Here is a 16,803-nt window from a genome sequence, read left to right on the forward strand (position 1 = left end):
GTTATATACTTAAGTACGACAATATACGTAAATACATAACCTATAATATTTTCCCCAAGTCATTACTATAATCAGAAAAATGCTTTCTGCATGAAGGCAGTGCATAGATGATCATAGCGAGGTGTGATCTGTGATAACGAGAACTCGCCAAGTGTGTGGAGGAAGGCTCTTCGCCTCTTTCTCGCAACACATTTCTCGCTAGCGAAAACTCTTCAAGTGTGTTACGGGCCTTATAGAGTAGCAAACGGCAAGTCCAGACTGTCCCACAAGATACCTTCACCATAGCCCTTCTATTTTATTCTTGAACCATCAAGTCCACACCTGTGGAATAACGGCTAGCGCGTCTGGCCGAGAAACCATGTGGCATGGTTTCGATTCCCGGTCGGGGCAAGTTACCTGGTTATGTTTTTTCCGGAGTTTTCTCTCAACCCAATACGGGCAAATGCTGGGTAACTTTCGGTGCTAGACCCCGGATTCATTTCACCGACAGTATCACCTTCATAACATTCAGACGCTAAATAACCTAAGATATTGATAAAGCGTCATAAAACAATCTACCAAACTGTCAAAAACCAACATAATTGGCCAGTTTATCCAAGTAATGTTTAATTTGGCTTAACAAATGTTAAATTAACAGCTGGTTTATTTTTAACGTTTTGTTAAGATGTTTTGCATTTTTTTCAACATAATTTGTTTAAAATAACCAACACTTAACTTTAACTGTCGTTAATACTATTCTAACTACTCAACAGCAGTTGGTAATGATTTTGCATATATAAGAAACATGAAACATGTATAAAATCATAACCTGTTACAGTAGCCATGATTCATACAGTACAAAAAAGTTGATAAATGAAAGTTGCATTGACTACTGTTGAATAATAATTATTATTATTATAAGTATGGTTATATTATATAATGCTAAATATGAATTTCTGCTTAGAAAAATCTCAGCATTATGATCACCAGGTGACAATAATTACACAAATGTGTGTGTAGTCAACTGTACACAAAACCCCGAGGAGAATTCCGTATCATATAAAATTCTCTAATTCAGGTCCATATATAAATTATATGTAATTTCGTCCTAAAGAAGCAATTGTTGCTGAAACATTTCATTATTTACTCACTGCGTATTTTGAAGTACTATTGACATCGGCTATAGTTGAAGAGCCAGTAACATAGAATCTAGAGTTAATAGTAGCTGGTGAATTGGAACAAGGGGCGTATTTCTGTTTGTAGGATATTCAAATCTGACTTCAATTTCTTGCCACGTTGAGATCGCATATTTCCTCAATATTAACTGGATAATAGCTCAGCGTCGAAATAAGCGTCAGTATGATAATCAGTTGACTTATAAACATTATCTTCCCTATATTAATATTCCAAAATATCTTTTAAATTATATATTACCAGTCTTATGGCTGGTTTCACAAAGCTTCATTAATTTATTTACTGGTTCAATAAATCATTTTTATATCTCACCAAGCATCTTTAGCCTAATGAACCAGTAAAACTTCATTAAATATAGTGATAGAAATTTCTGTCTTTAAATTTTTAATTATTCATTAGTTGCAATATAAAGTGGCGGAACGTTTCGACGCAGAATTGTTACATCTGGAACTGCTCGAAAATTAAGAGTCAAATGGAGATAATGTTAACCATTTAAAAAAAGGTCACTTTGAAAATTTGAATGACACAAAAATTCACAAAAGATACCGCGTCACGAAGATCATAGTACCAGTACTCAAAATTTTAGAAGAAACTGATCATTTGTTAGAATATCATAAAAACGGCCTAGACAATACTGAAACTAGTCAACTAGGTAAGATACAACTGAGTTTTATTTTAAGACATGAAAGTGATTACTATAACTACATACCTAAGAAATATTCGTAAATTAATACATAATGTGCATTCAAACATAACAAAACTTAATTGGTATATTAACTTTCATTTATTAGAATTATATTATAGCTAGCGATAAGATATGTTTTGCACTGGCTTTAAAACAGAAGCGAAAGAGCAGGATTCTTGGAATTTATAATCGTTTTCTTTGCGATGGAAATTTAATTTTCCAGCAGGATATTCACCCCACGCACACCACCATAAACGTTCAAAGACAGTTCACGCAAAAGCATGAAAAAGAGGAGGATTGACAAATATCGAGACATCCCAACTCAAAATCCACATCAATTCTGAGATCAAGTTCTGGCTACCTGGGAAGATTTCGCTAAGCACCAGAACAATTTCCGCGATCTGGTGGACTCAATGCCCCAAAAATGCCAGGCAGTGATAGACGCCGTTGGCATGTGGACAATGTATTAGATCCACATGTGTATTTCTTTTATTTTTCTTTAATTTGTTTGTTTATCTTTGTTTTACTTCGGGAAGAAAAATGACCTCCCAAGAGTTTTTTTAAATTTTCCTAGTGGAGTCAGAGTTGCGAAGTAATTCGTTCCACTACATAAAATTAAAAAAATGACGAAAGATAACATGTATAAAAATTAGTTACGTTAATAAAATAAAAAAAGTTATCGCCGAGAATCGATGGTAAGCCCGAGAGGGATGGTAAGCCACCTCGCTACTGACTGCTCCATCAGAGAGCCATAACGTAACCAGCGCGACGAGGCACATATAGCTGGTCGGCTTGAAGACTACGGAGACAACTCACATACAAACGTACTCGTGTAAATATTTTAATGTTCAGTACTAGTTAATGTTTCATTTGGACTGATTTACTGAAGCTTGGTGAAAGCGGTTCTTCCTCTAAACATTCCTCAAAGAGAAACATAACATATTATTTTCACAACTTTTGTCTGAACAGCTGTGGTGTTATCCGATATGTTTAACTGTTTATTAAATGAGTTAACGGCCTGAAATCCTACATTTAAAGTTAACAAACAGTTAACAATCTGTTAAGCCAAACTGGTGTAGGACAAATGAAAAAAACTGTATTTAACAAACTGTTGAAGGTTTAACAGTCGTTAAGTGTTCTAACAATACTTGGACAAACCGGCCAAACTTATAACAAACACAGATAAGCGAATCAGTTAACGGTAATGCGTACGAAATGTGAGAATAACTCAAAGCCGAAATGATTTTAACCTTTCCTAGAGAACACTTGTTTTTAGCCGTTCAGGGAAATTAAAAGGTGTAATAGTCATTACAGCGAAATTCGCTATTTAATTCTTATCCACATTTTCACGACTTCTGAGTTTCGACGAATTTGTAAAGCACTTACCACACACTTCACACACAATTGGTTTCTCACGAGAGTATGCAGAAGAATGCTATTTCGAAAAACATTTTTTGGAAATATCGCATCGATAAGGTTTCTTCCCTGCATGCACGCGTAAATGTTGTTTCAGGACACTTAAATTGGGGAAACACTTCCCACAATCGTCGCACACGAAAGATTTCTGAGCTCCGTGCTTATTTAAATGAAACGTCAAACTTGCGCGGTGCAGAAAACATTTTCCGCAAACGTCGCATTTGAATTGTTTGCCAACTGAATGTCGACGAGTGTGCAACTTTAAATATGAAGAACGTGCAAACACTTTTCCGCAAACTTCGCATTTGAAAGGCTTCTCACTAGAGTGTAGAAGAGTATGCATCTTCAAACTTCGCAATAGCAAGAATTTCTTCCCACAAACATCACATTTACGGGGTTTTTCTCCATTGTGACGGCTGACATGAACTTTCAAGTCTGCAGCATAACGAAAGCATTTTCTGCATACATCGCATTTGAAAGGTCTCAATCCGGAGTGAATAAGTTCATGCCTTTTTAAAACAGCGCGCTGAGAAAAACACATTCCACATTCATTGCACTTATAAGGTTTTACTCCGGTGTGCATCCGTTTGTGTGTATCGAAACTCCACGGATGCGAGAAAGATTTTCCACAATCTTCACATTTGAAAGGCTTCAATCCAGTGTGTGTACGTTCGTGTTGTTTCAAAGTACCCGATTCGGAAAAGCATTTTCCACAAGCGTTGCATTTAAAAGGTTTTTCTCCAGTATGTATCCGTGAATGTGTCTTGAGACTTGAAGAGCTGCACAAGACTTTTCCACAAACATCGCATTCGAAAGGGTTCAATCCAGTGTAATGTCTGCTATCTCCAATGCTAAAATCAAATATTTATTTATTTATTTAACCTGGTACAGTTAAGGCCATCAGGCCTTCTCTTCCCCTCTACCAGGGGATTACAACTACAATATTAAGAATACAATTACAATTATAATTACAATTAATATTAAATTTACAAATACAATAAAAATCAAAGTACTAAAGGATTAACTGATTAATAAAGGGTAGACAGTTTATTGTAAAAGTTAAGAAAAGAGAAACATTTTTTTTATTAATTAAGGAAAAATTAAACCTACTCTACGCAGTAAGAAAATGCTTAATAAGTTTGCTTTTGAACGCTACTAAATTCCGACAGTCTCTGATGTCACTGGGTAGAGTATTCCACAAGCGCGAGAGCGAGATTGTGTATGATGATGAATACGATGATGTCTTATGTGTTGGAATGGCTAGTATGCGGCTATTTTGCGTGCGTGTGAAGAGATTATGATATGATGACAGGTAACTGAAATGGGGGGGCAAGGTAGGTAGATGTAGAGGTGTGAAGGACTTGGTTACTGGGGTTTAAAAAGGGCACGTCAGCTACTATGGCTATTTGCGCCCCTATCTAAAATCACTCACTAAACACGAACACAATACAATAATCAGAATGCTTAAAAGAACTAAAAAGCGTTGTCACGGTTAAAACGAGGCAAACAAATGCAGTTTCAACAAGGTGAAGCATAAAAACCATAAAAGTGAGAAGTTCTCAGACCCTAAGTAGTATTTAAAAAGAAACAACAAAACAAATTATCTGGCGCATTTATAAAATGCACGGATGTAAAAGGTCCGAATGTCAAGTTGGTTAAAATCATACACTAAACAATGTAACCTCCAGATGTGAAATCAAATAATTTTTTTAACCTGGTAGAGATAAGGCGATCTACCAGGGGATTACAACTACAATATTAAGAATACAATTACAATTATAATTACAATTGATATTAAATTTACAAATACAATAAAAATCGAAGTACTAAAAGATTAACTGATTAATAAAAGCTAGACAGTTTATTGTAAAAGTTAAGAAGAGAGAAACATTTTTTTTATTGATTAAGTACAAATTAAACCTACTCTATGGAATAAAAAATTGCTTAATAAGTTTGCTTTTAAACGCTACTTAATTCCGACAGTCTCTGATGTCATTGGGTAGGGTATTCCACAAGCGCGAGAGCGAGATTGTGTATGATGATGAATACGATGATGTCTTATGTGTTGGTATGGCTAGTATGCGGCTATTTTGCATGCGTGTGAAGAGATTATGATATATGACAGGTAACAGAAACGGGAGGCAAGATAGGTAGGTGTAGAGGTGTGAAGAACTTGGAAAAGGAGAACAAGAGAATGAAATTTTCTACGTTCGTTAAGACGTAGCCAGTTTAGTGTCGCATTTCTGTGAAATAGTAACATTATACAATTTCGCCACACAATATGAAATAACCAGTAATTACGAAGAGAGAAAGGGAGAGAGTGAAAGACGGATAGGGGAGGGATGGAAAAAGGTGAGAGGAGGGGATAAGGTGGGAGGAGGAATGGGAGGGAGGGAGGGAGGGAGGGATAGAGGGGGAGAGAGGGAAGGAGAGAATGTTATGTTTTGAAGAATGTTATGTTTTATTTAACGACGCTCGCAACTGCAGAGGTTATATCAGTGTCTCCGGATGTGCTGGAATTTTGTCTCGCAGGAGTTCTTTTATATACCAACTCGCCAACCAGATCGACTGGAAGGAGAGAAAGAGAGACGGAGATATAGGATGGGAGAGCGGGAGAGGCAGTGCGCGCACGCGTTGTAACATGGCCATTGGCCTTCCTGCACTCCAATGCTTTTGTAACAAGATATCTTATTTCTCTACACATGCACATCTTTTAAGATGTTCCATATTCACTAATTCATTCGTGTTCCATAGAATATAAGAAGATTGTAAGACCCCCCGCTGTGGAGTAGGGGTTAGCATGGCTGACCGTGCAATGAGCGGGTCCGAGTTCAAATCCTGGTTGAATTTTTTCCCTCAACCAATGAAGAGCAAATGTTGAGTAACTTTCCGCGGCGAACCCTGACTCTTTTCGTGAACATTATCACTTTCATCTCATTCAGACGCTAGATAACCATAGCAGTCGAAAAGCATTGTAAAATAACCTAATCAAAAAAACGATGTGTAGATGGCTTGATATAGAGCCATGGCAATATCACCAATTTAGGCAAAGTGACAGCTAATTTTAGTATGCTTGTGGGATTTCTTCAGAATTTCTTAATATTATTTCGCTATAAGGGAAGTATGTACTTCCATATCTTACAACAGTCATGTCAATTTATGCCCACAGGAGCAAGCGCGCGCTTTAGAGTTTAGGAGAGCCTGAGCACTTTACAGCAGAAAGGAAAGAGACAGACGAAAGAGGTGGTATATGCAGCATGATCGAGCTACAGTATATACAGGGATGGCCAGCACTGATACAATAGATGAAGGAAAGAGAACTTATTAAAACTGTATCCATGTTAATTTTTAGATTTGTCTGAGAAGTATAAGTGCATTATAAGAAAGTAAGTTTTAATCTTAATGCTCATTTTTACAAGTTTGTTTGTTTATTGAAAAGAAATATATATATTTTAATAGAAAAGTGAAATTTTCAGATATAGGCCTATTTATTTAGTAGCCTTACAGGTACTGAAAGAATGTTTTCGTAAATCTAATATACCGTAAATACGTACTACTGAAGACAGTGTATTGAAAATTTTGAAAATCTTTGCATGAAAAGTGTTTGTAAGGAAATGCATTAACAAAGCAACTATGTACTACTGCCATAGAATGAAGAAATGTGTTTTTCTTCCTACTGAACAATTTTATATTTTGCACATAGGAGTTATTGCAGGAACAACGACGATATTATGCATTAATTGTCAAAAAGAAAAAGACTTGGTCCATTTTATTTTTTTTTTATTTTAGTTGGTTATTTAACGACGCTGTATCAACTACTAGGTTATTTAGCGTCGATGAGATTGGTGATAGCGAGATGGTATTTGGCGAAATGAGGCCGAGGATTCGCCATAGATTACCTTGCATTCACATTACAGTTGGGGAAAACCTCGGAAAAAACCCAACCAGGTAATCAGCCCAAGCGGGGATCGAACCCGCGCCCGAACGCAACTTCAGACCGGCAGGCAAGCGCCTTAACCGACTGAGCCACGCCGGTGGCTTTGGTCCATTTTATGATGCATTAATTATCAAAAAGAGAAAAGACACAATGTCCATTTTATGATGCATTAATTGTCAAAAAAAGACATAATGTCCATTTTATGATGCATTAATTGTCAAAAAAAAGACACAATGTCCATTTTATGATGCATTAATTGTCAAAAAGAGAAAAACATAATGTCCATTTCATGATCCATTAATTGTCAAAAAAAAGACATAATGTCCATTTTATGATGCATTAATTGTCAAAAAGAAAAAGACATAATGTCCATTTTATGGTGCATTAATTATGAAAAAGAAAAACGACAATATCCATTTTATGATGCATTAATGGTCAAAAAGAAAAAAAGACATAATGTCCATTTTATGATGCATTAATTGTCAAAAAGAAAAAAGACAATGTACATTTTATAATGCATTAATTGTAAAAAAAAAAAAAAGACATAATGTCCATTTTATGATGCATTAATTGTCAAAAAGAAAAAAGACATAATGTCCATTTTATGATGCATTAATTGTCAAAAAGAAAAAAGACATAATGTCCATTTTATAATGCTTTATTTGTCAAAAAGAAAAAGATGCTATACATAAACTTATAGCAATTGATCCTTTCAGTTACAAATCTTTCTCAGATTTACTGATTAATGCCAATCATCATTTTAAAAAGACGTGCATGAAATGAAAATTGGGGAGATAGACACTACACTTACCTTCCAGTTAAGACTTCATCCTCCTCAGCAGCTTCTTCCAGATTTATCTCTTCCTTCTCTGTAGGTTCAACACAAAATATTTCCTGAAATGAATATATTACGTAGTCGAATAACCGAAACACACTTGAAGGCGAAATAAAACAAATGTAATTGACTTTGGGATGGCCACCCAAAAGAGGTCAATGACTCGAGAGCAGCAGACGCTGAAAGTGAGTCTGTCGCATCAAGTAGGGCACACTGAAAGGGAAAATCCAAAATGTCTTTGGACAAGCCCACATCCTAAATCGAAATCTCATTTCGATCAAAATTGAATCATAATGTATAAATTAAGTTTTGCAACACCTCGGGTGTGAAATATGATCGTATGAGAAAAACATAGGAACGAAAATCATACAACTGAAATAAATTAACATGGACACTATAGAAATTTTTCCGGGACTTCAGAAAAAAATATTTAAGTGTATAAAACATATAAGACAGAAACGTATTAATGAAGTTCTACTGTATTACTTTATTTCAAATCTAAAATGGAAGTTGCTTAAATGGAGATAATATTGCAAAAAAGATAAAAAAAATTAGCACTATCTCGGTAATGTTAATGGTATAATCTACAGACCGATTATTTGGACCTGAGAGCTCAGCAACGCGAAAGAGGGGAAGTAATACAAGTAGTGGTAAGAGTTCCGGAGTAGAGATAAGTGCAAGTGGTTGGTAAAGGAATGCAGTAAGCTTAACTATACTGGAAACACAATGCTATACCGCATGCGTGCCATCCGATTGCTCTGACTGCAGGTGACAGACTAACCTGAACATCCCTTGGCGTAACTTAATGGACTCGCCCAACCCAGACACACATTGCCGGCGACTGTCAGGACTAAATAATTGCACTGTACTCAAGCACACAGCCGGTACATCTACTCGCATATAGAGATAGTGAAACCCTCACCTCCACTTCACACTTCACTGTAGGGATGGTCAGAGGCTCTGAACTAGCCTCATTTTTTATCTCTGATTTGAGATCATACGTGTGGTCCAAGCATTCTGTCTTAATGCCCATTGCCTGCAGATCCAATAACTTCTCTTCCTACAGAATATAAAGACATAAAAAATCAGTAATTTAATTTATCAAGTTTAAAGTTCACTTCATGTGCAACAGCCATCATTTTGATCCTGGGTGGCAGTCCGTGGCTAATACTGTCAACACAGGTGACAAATTACACAAAATAATTGAAAGTAGAATGTGAATTTGTCCTTAAAAGCTACAAGAAATCGCTGATAATAAGCCAGGCATTCCACCTTAAACCATTAACATAATTTAATACTTGTAAATGAGATCGATTTATATTATACGTTACATAGTGAGTGCAAATTTTGTTTGGAACTTCATATTTTATCATGTATCGCAGGTAAGACAAAAAACAGAACTATGAATCATCTAAAAAAACCTGCACATAGTACTTAAACTTATAACATGCAATAGTCTTGACTTTCATAACCATCCTGCAGACCGCTAGAAAAATAACTACGGAAAATAATAGTGAAGTGTTTTGTATGGAGTGTGGCACTGTATGGGGCAGAAACATGGACATTACGAAAAAGTGAATACAAACGACTAGAAACATATTTGAAACGTGTATATAATGTAGAATAGAGCACGTGCAATGGACAAACAAAAAATAAAAACAAATGAAGCAGTATTAGAAAGGATGGGTGAAGAAAGAATAATTGTGAAACTGATCAGGAAGAGAGAAAGATTTTTTCTGTTATTTTACGACGCTTTTCAACTGCTATGGTTATATAGCGTCTGAATGAGATGAAGGTAATAATGCCAGCGAAATGAGTCCAGGGTCCAACACCAAAAGTTACCCAGCATTTGCTCTTATTGGGTTGAGGAAAAACCCTGGAAAAAACCTCAACCAGGATTTGAACCCGGGCCCGCTCGTTTCATGACTAGACGTGCTAACCATTACTCCACAGCGGTGAACAAGAGAGAAAGAAATTGGCTAGGTCACTGGCTAAGAAGAAACTGCCTATACCAAGACCCTTGTAACCTTAAACTTGACAGTTGTTATTAGCGTTGCTAATCCTTTCTATGAAATAGTTAAATAACGCTGTCCCATAGTCTTCTGATCAAATCAGAACGTGGCATTTTCTATCAGCTGCTATTGTTGCTATGTGGAGCACTGCTGTGTTATCAGTTGCTACTTTTATTCAATATATACATCAACTCCATCATCAGACATTGGTGACTAACAATTCATGGAAACATCCCGCTCTTCCGAAATTGTACTCTAGATACCTACATTATTATATACAGACTATCAGGTTCTTTTTTGCTACAAATGAAGACGAGCTGCAATACTCAATACAGCACCTGAATATAATAGCACAAAATTTCAATATGAAAATTTCCCCAAACAAATAAAAAATTATGGCGTTCCAAGGTAAACAGCCAGTTAGGAGTAAAATTTGGATTGGAACCCATACGTTAGAACAGGTAAACTCATTTAAATATTAAGGTTATAATTTGACATATTTACCTGTTACTAATATATCTGAAAATATTCAACATTTTAATGGAGCCTTAAGAACCACCAACCAGATTTTCACAACCACGAAAACCCAAAAACGTACCAGGTTAAAAGCGTATAAAGTTTTAACAAGACCTGTCTTCATGTATGGTAGTGAGGCCTGGACTGTCCGAAACTCAGATGTTCAACGCCTAACAACTGCGGAAATGAGATTTCTAAGGAGGACTGCCGGCTACAGCTTGCTTGACCACAAAAGGAGTGAACTAATTACAAAAGAATTGAAAATTACACCTATTTATGAACATCTCAACACTATAGGCAAAAATGGCTTAATCATGTCAATAGAATGGACCGTTCCAGACTCCCAAGACAAATTCTCCGCTATATACCACATGGAAGACGATCTTTGGGAAGCCCCCTGAAAAGATGGATGGAGACTGTAACAGGCCACTAGGCCTAATACCTGCAAGGACGTTGATGACTGATGCTGTCGCATAGTGTTACTAAACACGTGCGTAATTCGTGTTAATGTTATCAAGTTATAAATAATTTGTAGTGCCGCTGTGAAATGTCATTAAAAAAATGGTTACTAAAGCGTATCTAGTAAGAAGACAGACCGGAGAACTGTGAATGACTAGTAAATTATACAAATAGGAGAAGGAATTTGTCCGTATATACGGGCATCTCTTCATTCCTGCAGATAATGTGAAACAGTACACCGAGCATAAAAAATAGACCTCTCTCTAACAGGACAGCAATAAAGAACAAAGTTATATATTAATTACCATTTGAGTTAACGGAGAAGAACAGCAAACTCCGCATAAGTTAAGTCAACTGTTGTGTAGTGAGTGGTGATTGTGGCAAGATCGCATCTCTCGCTGCCAACATTACGCAAAACAGTCAGGTGCAAGGTTAAAAAGACCTGGGTATACTGAACGATGCACTTGGAAGAAACGCTGAACGAGACAAAAGTTCGTGGCACAGGTAGATATCAGTTAAGTATCTGTATTTGGGAAAGAATGAATGAACGAACGAACGAATGAATAAATGATTTTTTTTAGGTTATTTTACGACGCTTTATCAATAGCTTAGGTTATTTACGTCTGAATGACATGAAGGCGATAATGCCAGTGAAATGAGTCTGGGGTCCAGAAAGTTACCCAGCATTTGCTCATTTTGGGTTGAGGGAAAACCCCGGAAAAAACCTCAAACAGGTAACTTGTCCCGACCGGGAATCGAACCAGGGCCACTTGGTTTCGCGGCCAGACGCGCTAACCGTTACTCCACAGGTGTGGAATGAATGAATGAATGAATGAATGAATGAATGAATGAATGAATGAATGAATGAATGGAAACTTTACAAGGTGCATATCATATCGGTATTTCAAATCATGGTACCTTGTTTCACATACTTATGGCGTGGAACTCTAGTTTTTTCTAGTGAATACGAAGTGTGAAATCTATGATTTTCTGGCACTCTTAGACAAACAAACAAAATACATAGTAAGACTTTTAAATTTACCTCTGTTAAAGTCGTATTCTCTTCTATTTTGTATGTGTTATCATGCTGTTGTAAGTCCAATGGGTCAACCACAGGCTCTATCTTGATCAAATCCATCTTAAATGAAAGAAGAGGTTATGTAATTGACAGTGAGGTGTGGAGAAACACTTACTACAAGTTCTTATGACCTACTTTATCTTCAACTTCTAAGCATGTCCGAAACTAAGGACTCACACAAGAACAAACATATTTAGTACCATTATAACGGAAGATGCACTATTTGATTTCCTATATAGACACTAAATAATTTCCTAGGAACAGTGTACTGTACTTTCTCTCACACACCACGATTATTGTGGAAACATGAAATTTGAGTAGGAAGAAAGTTACGTCATGAACCATTTCTTTATTTCATTAAAAGAAAGAGAGACATCAGCCGGACAAATCAAGTTACTCACTTACTTACTTACTTACAAATTTGTTTTAAGGAACCTGCAGGTTCATTGCTGCCCTCACATAACCCCACCATCGGTCCTTATCCTGAGCAAGATTAATCCAGTCTCTACCATCATATCCCACCTCCCTCAAATACATTTTAATATTATCCTCCCATCTACGCCTTGGCCTCCCCAAAGGTCTTCCCCTCCAATATTCCAACTAACACCCTATATGCATCTCTAGGTTCACCCATATGTGCTACATGCTCTACCCATCTCGAACGTCTGGATGTAATGTTCCTCATTATGTTATGTGAAGAATACAATGTATATAGTTCTGCATTGTCTAATTTTCTCCATTCTACAGTAAATTCATCACTCTTAGCCCCAAATATTTTCTTATGCACATTATTTTCGAACACGTTTAACTTCCGTTCCTCTCTCAAAGTGAAAGTCGAAGTTTCACAACCATACAGAACAACCGGTAATATAGGCTAACTGTTTTATAAATTCCTACTTTCAGCTTTTTCGAGAGCAGACTGGATGATAAAAGCTTCTGAACCGAATAATAACAGGAATTTCCCATATTTATTCTGTGTTTAATTCCCTCCCGAGTAACATTTATATCTGTTAGTTACCTAGTGGGGTTTAAAAAGGGAGCATCAGGTACTATGTGTATTTGCGCCCTTATCTAAAATACTCCAAAAACAAAACCACAAACAATACAATAAGCTGAATGCTAACACTAACTAAAAAATGTTGTCAGATTACAAACGTGGTACAGATGCATTAACAACAAGGTGATTCGTAAAAAATAAAAAAAATGAGCACTTCTCAGACCCTAGGTAGTGTTTAAACATAAACAATAAAATATTAAAACAAAATAATACCAGAAATGAACTATATGGCGAGTTTGAAAACAATAGAATTTTTATAAAATAGTCGGATGTAACTGAAGATTCGAAATGGCAAGTATGTAAAAAACAAATATAAAACAGGAAATAAAACCTCCGGATATAAAGGGTCTGGAGGATTAGCAAAACGGGTCAACAAAAACTAAATCACCCTGTCAAGTCAATAATTTCCAAGAGCGTCACGTAGAGTCGGCCGAATTGCATATTGTCGACGGACAAGGTCATATTTCTTGTAATGCAATAAAATATGTTCGACCGTAATTGGTACATGGCATATATCACATTCCAGTTGAGGCTCGCTATGTAGAAGGTGGCCATGTGTCAGACGACAGTTGCCAATCCTCAATCGAGTAAGTAAAATTTCTTTCTGTCGTGATGCTCTTGTGGACGATTTATATCTGTTACTGTTGCACCAAGATATTTGAATTTTTCCACCTTTTCAAAAGGATAAATTTGCAGTTTTTATATTTCCATTTCGTATTGTTCTGGTCACAAGGCAATCATATAGTTTGTTTTTTCGAGGTTTACTTTGAAACCTATCTCATTACTGGCTTTAAGTAAAATTGCCATGTTTTCCCTAATAGTTTGTGGATTTTCTCCTAACATATTCACAACATCCGCATAAAAAAAGCAGCTGATGTAACCTGTTCAATTCCTAGTGGCATATTTTAGAGCAAAGTTAAAAAGTAAAGGTAATAGTGCACCTCCTTGCTTTAGCACGCAGTGAATAGGAAAAATCATCAGATAGAAACAGATCTATATGGACTCCGCTGTAAGTTTCACTGAGATACATTTGAATAATTATTCGAATTACTTTCTTGGGAATACCAAATTCAATAGGACTATTATATAATACTTCTTTCTTAACCGAGTCATATGCCTTTTGAAACCTATGAAGAACTGATGTACTGTGTCCTTATATTACCAATTTTTCTGCAATAAGTTATCTATCGAATACAAAAAATCTTATCAACAGAAGATCTATTAGCCTAAAACCATATTGAAGATCTCCAATAATTTCATCTAAATAAGGAGTTAATCTTCTCAAAAGAATATTGGACGAAATTTTGTATCACATCAATAAAAGTGATATTCCTCGAAAGTTACTACAGTTAGTCTTGTCCCCCTTCTTAAAGATAAGTATAATTATGGACTCCTTCCACTGTTCTGGTACAATTTTCTTTTCCCAAATAGCAAGTACAAGCTTGTAAATTTCGATAGATAATGCGTTTCCACCTTCTTGTACTAATTCTGCAGGAATTTGATCGACACCTGGAGAGTTGTAATTTTTTAGGCTTTCTATCGCAATTTCGACTTCAGAAAGCGTTGGAATTCGTACTTCTACACACATATCCATCAAGAATTTTATGAACGGAAGGAAATTTAAAAAAACCTATGTCCACTTGTATAAGTTTAAAAACAAGCAAATATGCCAACATACTTCTCACACAATTTGTTGCACTTCTACGAAACGAATACTGAGCTACCAACCAGGCACACAGATCAATTCTGCCGTGAATGAGAAGCTAGAAAAATGTCGTCAAATCGGATGTTTCCAGCTAAATATTGAGGTTAAGGTTTCTGGATCCTATTTCACGAAAGTACAAATTACAAATTACAGGCGAGAAAAGTTACAAATTTACTAATTTTTGTGTTTCACAAAGATAGATACTTTTGTAAATTTGTAGGTGAAGAAAAAAATAACAGATTCAAGGCCGTGATACTACAAATTAATTCAATAATTGTCATTTATTTATAAATTTTGTAACAAATTCTAACCTTATTCTTGATGTAGATAAATTTTAGATCTCAAGATTGGCTAAGTTGCGTTTTGTAAAATAAAAAAATAAAATTTAGTAATTAAAAACTTAAAAGAATGCATTCTGTAGTGATAAAGAAATTGAGATTTATCAACTAATTGGCGTAGAAAAACTTTTCAAGAAACAATGTTCAATATGAAATTTTAGTGAAATTTAATATGAGATTCGGGATGCGCCATGACAGAGAGAGAGCTGCAGTCATGAGAAACTTGAAGTGCTACTAAATTGCAATATAGTCCACCGCAATGGAGTAACTTAATGGTCACTACCAATTGAAGCAGAATTGCTGGGTAGTTTTCGGAGTTGGACCTCGGACTGATTTTTGCCATATTAATTCACATACCATCATCATTCATACAATAGTCCGGGTTAAGTTCACAGTGTGGCGTACTGCACTTGTACAAGAGTGCGGCCGTTCGTCTACCTAGTTATTCACAAGAATAGGAGTGATAAGCACAATGCAGTGTAAAGGTAGGCGTCCACTTAACGGAACGGCAAACTTACTTTCTTGGATCCCCCATAATTGCGCTCGAGTAGCCAAAATTTGTATAAGCACTTGTTTTGACATTATTAACATGTTGTTTAGTCAACTCTCTGAAGACACGTCTGAACCTATCAAGTGATACCTAGAAATAGGGTTACCATGAGAAGAAAATCTATAGGAGGACATGGAATCTAAAATAAGAGGACATTGCTGAAAAAAAGGACATTTTAAAAGTTGGTATGAACAAAATTAAAGATAAAAACTAGTTGCTGGATCAGTATTACATCTGTACCATACTTATCAGTGGAGCCCACTTTATGGACAAGAGCCCGAAGAGACAAACTTCTATTTTGAATAATTTCGAGGGAAAAATTGTTCCGGGGGCGGGTATCGAACCCGGGACCTTTGGTTAAACGTACCAACGTTCTCCCAACTGAGCTACCCGGGAACTCTACCCGACACCGATCCAATTTTTCCTTCTATATCCACAGACTTCAAAGTGGGCTGATAACCGTCAAGCAACCAAAATTGAGTGCACACTAACTCTGTGTGACTTAAATTGTGGTTTTCTGTTACGTACAGTGACGTGTATTATGCAAATCAAGCTTTCAGGAATACCTCCCTGTAAAGTTAATTTGAATAATTTCGAAGGAAAAATTGTTCCGGGGCCGGATAGCGAACCCGGGACACAGAGTTAGTGTGCACTCAATGTTGGTTGCTTGACGGTTGTCAGCCCACTTTGAGGTCTGTGGATATAGAAGGAAAAATTGGATCGGTATCGGGTAGAGTTCCCGGGTACCTCAGTGGGAGAGCGTTGGTACGTTTAACCAAAGGTCCCGGGTTCGATACCCGGCCCCGGAACAATTTTTCCCTCGAAATTATTCAAATTAACTTTACAGGGAGTTATTCCTGAAAGCTTGATTTGCAAACTTCTATCTTGTACCAAATAACTATGGAACTTTTCACAGGACATGTCGTTGAAATTATATTTCACCATGATGATACCTCTGACTGTCTCCGTTAGCATACAATTTCGTTCTTTGGATTGCCCCGTTCTTTTGTCAACTGAGCAGATATTAGGGAAAATACTCTCT

General features: G+C 36.3%; 1 protein-coding gene across 2 annotated transcripts; it reads right to left on the reverse strand.

Annotated features, from left to right (window-relative positions):
* Positions 1–1,988: 1,988 nt before the first annotated feature.
* On the reverse strand, positions 1,989–14,910 carry LOC138716542 (zinc finger protein OZF-like). 2 transcript variants are annotated; one of them, XM_069849698.1, is made up of 5 exons: positions 14,847–14,910; positions 12,076–12,171; positions 8,969–9,106; positions 8,023–8,105; positions 1,989–4,125 (listed from the first exon to the last, which is right to left on the reverse strand). In XM_069849698.1, exons 2-5 carry the CDS (start codon positions 12,169–12,171, stop codon positions 3,294–3,296), a joined length of 1,149 nt encoding a protein of 382 aa, XP_069705799.1. In that variant the 5' UTR covers positions 14,847–14,910; the 3' UTR covers positions 1,989–3,293. The 2 variants fall into 2 exon arrangements, with proteins under 2 accessions (XP_069705799.1, XP_069705800.1); XM_069849699.1 differs by lacking the exon at positions 14,847–14,910 and adding an exon at positions 14,678–14,838.
* Between the last annotated feature and the right edge of the window lie 1,893 nt (positions 14,911–16,803).

The sequence above is a fragment of the Periplaneta americana genome, chromosome 16 (genome assembly GCF_040183065.1).
Source record: "Periplaneta americana isolate PAMFEO1 chromosome 16, P.americana_PAMFEO1_priV1, whole genome shotgun sequence".
Classification (NCBI taxonomy): Eukaryota; Metazoa; Arthropoda; class Insecta; order Blattodea; family Blattidae; genus Periplaneta; species Periplaneta americana.

Excerpts from the sequence above, each read along its gene's own strand:
- LOC138716542 (XM_069849698.1), bottom strand. The coding sequence starts at position 12,171 with ATGGATTTGATCAAGATAGAGCCTGTGGTTGACCCATTGGACTTACAA. Across the intron at positions 9,107-12,075 it reads AGAATACGACTTTAACAGAG|GAAGAGAAGTTATTGGATCT; the intron begins GTAAATTTAAAA and ends TATATTCTGTAG. Across the intron at positions 8,106-8,968 it reads CAGTGAAGTGTGAAGTGGAG|GAAATATTTTGTGTTGAACC; the intron begins GTGAGGGTTTCA and ends TATTCATTTCAG.